This window comes from Colletotrichum orchidophilum (genome assembly GCF_001831195.1).
Source record: "Colletotrichum orchidophilum strain IMI 309357 chromosome Unknown Scaffold_318.1, whole genome shotgun sequence".
In the NCBI taxonomy this organism is placed as follows: Eukaryota; Fungi; Ascomycota; class Sordariomycetes; order Glomerellales; family Glomerellaceae; genus Colletotrichum; species Colletotrichum orchidophilum.
The window spans coordinates 1-3,010 of NW_019173272.1; the positions used below are offsets into that span (position 1 = coordinate 1).

Here is a 3,010-nt window from a genome sequence, read left to right on the forward strand (position 1 = left end):
GGTAACATAACCTGAGAACGTTTGATAGGTTTGGATGGCGGTCGTGCTGCTATTTCCCGGGCTCTCTGTCTGAACTTGATGAACTTGTCCTCGTTCAATCCGAGTATGCCTTCTAGCTTCTCCACTACTAGATCAGGCCTGTCCAGGAGAACTTCGTCTTCGCTGCTTTCCCCCTCTGAGTCTTCGGCAGTCCTCAACTGAACATCGTAGAAGACGGCAAGGTAGGCCAACATGGAGCGGTGACGATCCGATGGCGGGTCTCTCAGGGAGTAGAATTCGTTCGCGTTCCGAGGGAAGTGGGTGGGTTTTGGTTCGATAATGCCCTGCTCAGGGTTGTACACGACGACGGGCCGGATAGGCAAAGTGGGATTCCTTAATGCGTTATTTCGAGTGTAGGCGTGCAACTGGCGCATCTCAGCTTCTAGGCGGTCGGTCTTCTCTTCTAGGCGGTCGGTCTTCTCTTCGAGGTGATCGATCTTCGTTTCGAGGCGGTCGGTCTTCGTTTCGAGGCGGTCGGTCTTCGTTTCGAGGCGAAATATGGATTCGCGGATGAAGGTAAACTCAGCATTCAGATGTGCGTCTTGAGTATTCCTCAAATCAATGTAGTCATCGCGCGACAGGCAGCGTGGCCGACCGTTGTCACACGAAAATGCGCAGGAAGGTGACGATATCATTATAGATGTTGGTGTAGTGGTGTAATTCATCTGGCGCCGAGACGAAAGTGCACTGTTGGTAATGGCGAGGAGAAACTGGTGCCCAACTTATGCCGAATGTGGGTGGGGCGGTCGGTTATGTAGGCACTGAGACTACACTGCTGGCTTCACCTTCTGAGCCACGCCAGGTGGCGAGCGTTTCGGAGCGGTACTATGAATTGATTGGTTGCACTGTGCTCGACGGTGCTGTCAGCCTATTAGGGACCACTATGTGAGGATAGGTGAGACGCAATTGCGGAGGAATCGCCATAGAGGACATTGATACCTTGATGAGTTGGGGGCGTGCACGCGCTTGCTCTAAATTCGGCTGGTGCCATATGCAAGGCCTTTTCCACTCAGGGAAAGCACCGCACATTGCTGGGAAATTTAATGGATGTGGTCTGCACGCATATTGTGCATACCCTTCGCGATTACGATGACCTTGGCTGCTGTCAGCCAGACGAAGGAAAACCCGTATGAGCGGTATGAAGAAAATTACATGGCATGGGTCAGCTTTGCGAAGGCTGAAAGCCAGCTGGGGCTCCGTGGATCGGGGCCATCATAACTGATAAGTGAACGGTACTAGCTCCATGCCTCGCCCGTCTGACGTCCTTTCCAGATAGCTCGAAGTTATCCATCTGTAGTCCCCTCCTCATCACTGCTGGTACGGATACTCAAGCACGTCGATGCCCCACTCCATGCCGTCTCCCAATCGATTTCGACCAATGACTACATTTTCGCCCCGACCACAACTCTATTTAGAAGGCAATCATGCGTCCGCGGTTAAAGATTCGCGCCGCCGTCTCCGGAACAGTTTCGAGGGTCATGAAATGGCAGCTCCCGCTCTGCAAATGCACGGTGACGGCTGCTAGTGTGCTGAACTCCTTGGGATAGCCGTGTTTCGGGCAGTGATAGAGGTTCTGCCGGTGTTTGGGCGATTTGAGGTGCTGATTCAACGACTTCAGGCTTGTGAAGCGACCGCTGCACAGGAAGCAGTTGAAGGTCTTGGTGACAGGATCCCAAGATTCCACAGTGGCCTCCAAACTAACCCCCACAGCCCACTCCCGCAGTCGTTTCGTGAGCACCCCGTTTGGATCATGCTGGTTGACCGCTTGGTAAACTTCAAGCCGAGTCAACGGTGCTTTTTCGCAAGCCCCCTGTTCCAGATGATGAAAAATGCCGACCACTGTCACGTAAAAATTCTGGCAAAAAAGGCAGTGACGCCACCCGAGCACTACACAAGGTCTCAAATTTAATGCCAGTCATTTGTACACGATAACGCTTCCATCGCCACTGGCGCCCCGCCGAGTCTTCCACTCAAAGACGGACGACGAGCCTTGCCCCTCTTAACCCCACCAACCCACAACACACGACCACAACCTCAGCGGTTCGAAATCCTTCCGAACGAGAATGCGTAAGCAGGCGGCGTTTGAGAGGACATCTGTTATACGGCTTCCTACATGCCGTGACAACTACTCTTTTATTGTTTCCGCAAAAGATCCCGGTCAGGGAAGATGTGACAGACAAGGTGGCAGCTGGGTAAAAACCGCAGATTTTGCAGAGCGCTGCCAGTTTAGTACGAACCACGCTGTTATCATAGTAACGGGGCTGGCTTGAGGGCTAGGTCAACGACGGAGTAGATGCCACCAATCTCGAGTCCCACGATACGTCTGACGATGTTGTCGCCGTGCTCGTATACGTAGCGACCAAAGCGAAGGGTGAAAGAATACAGAACGAGGGCATCGTGCTGTTCGCAGACGATGATTTAGACGCAGTCGTGGCAGGAGAGTATGCGGAAGTGACTGGCATCTGGCTCTATCCGGTCCAAAAGGAGGTCTCTATGCGGATAATGCTCGTGTAAAGTACGGTAGGAAAAAGAAGCCATAGGAAGGGCAGCATGTCTAACGCCTGGTCGTCCCTTGATCGCCGGATACGACAGGGGCCTTGTCTGTAAGGAACATAATTCAGGCACGTGCGACCGATTAGTCCACAGGTGATTCAAAATGGGTGCCCAATTCGAAACTGATTCCCAATGAAACATCGCAGCCCTTCCTGATTTAAGTGACGCTTCCTCTGGTAGGCCAAAATATAGATGTAGCAAGTTGATGTCTCCAACTATGAACAGAGCTGCTGCTAGCGACGAGGGAACCACGATGCAATCCTGGTCTATGGTGTCGTCAGCATTAACAATAAGCGGGATGCAACGAGCACCTCACCATCACAATGTTGTCCTAGCTTGAGAAACCAGGATATAGAACTGGCCTGCGCCACCTCTGTTAAGATCTGAGCGATAGCTTAACCCTCCGGGTTCTCGGCGT

The 3,010-nt window shown here is 52.5% G+C and overlaps 3 protein-coding genes across 3 annotated transcripts; 1 reads left to right on the top strand and 2 right to left on the bottom strand.

The window, feature by feature from the left end:
* Window positions 1-20: 20 nt before the first annotated feature.
* CORC01_14496 (uncharacterized protein) lies at window positions 21-704 on the bottom strand (the record flags this gene model as incomplete). The annotated part of the gene is made up of 1 exon (XM_022626102.1): window positions 21-704. A coding segment is annotated over one exon (684 nt), but the record flags the coding sequence as incomplete, so codon positions are not given.
* Window positions 705-1,450: 746 nt separating this feature from the next.
* On the bottom strand, window positions 1,451-1,912 carry CORC01_14497 (uncharacterized protein; the record flags this gene model as incomplete). The annotated part of the gene is made up of 2 exons (XM_022626103.1): window positions 1,451-1,690; window positions 1,778-1,912. Coding segments are annotated over 2 exons (375 nt in total), but the record flags the coding sequence as incomplete, so codon positions are not given.
* A 190-nt stretch (window positions 1,913-2,102) lies between these two features.
* Window positions 2,103-2,553, top strand: CORC01_14498 (uncharacterized protein; the record flags this gene model as incomplete). The annotated part of the gene is made up of 2 exons (XM_022626104.1): window positions 2,103-2,135; window positions 2,317-2,553. 2 exons carry the CDS (start codon window positions 2,103-2,105, stop codon window positions 2,551-2,553), a joined length of 270 nt encoding a protein of 89 aa, XP_022467389.1.
* Between the last annotated feature and the right edge of the window lie 457 nt (window positions 2,554-3,010).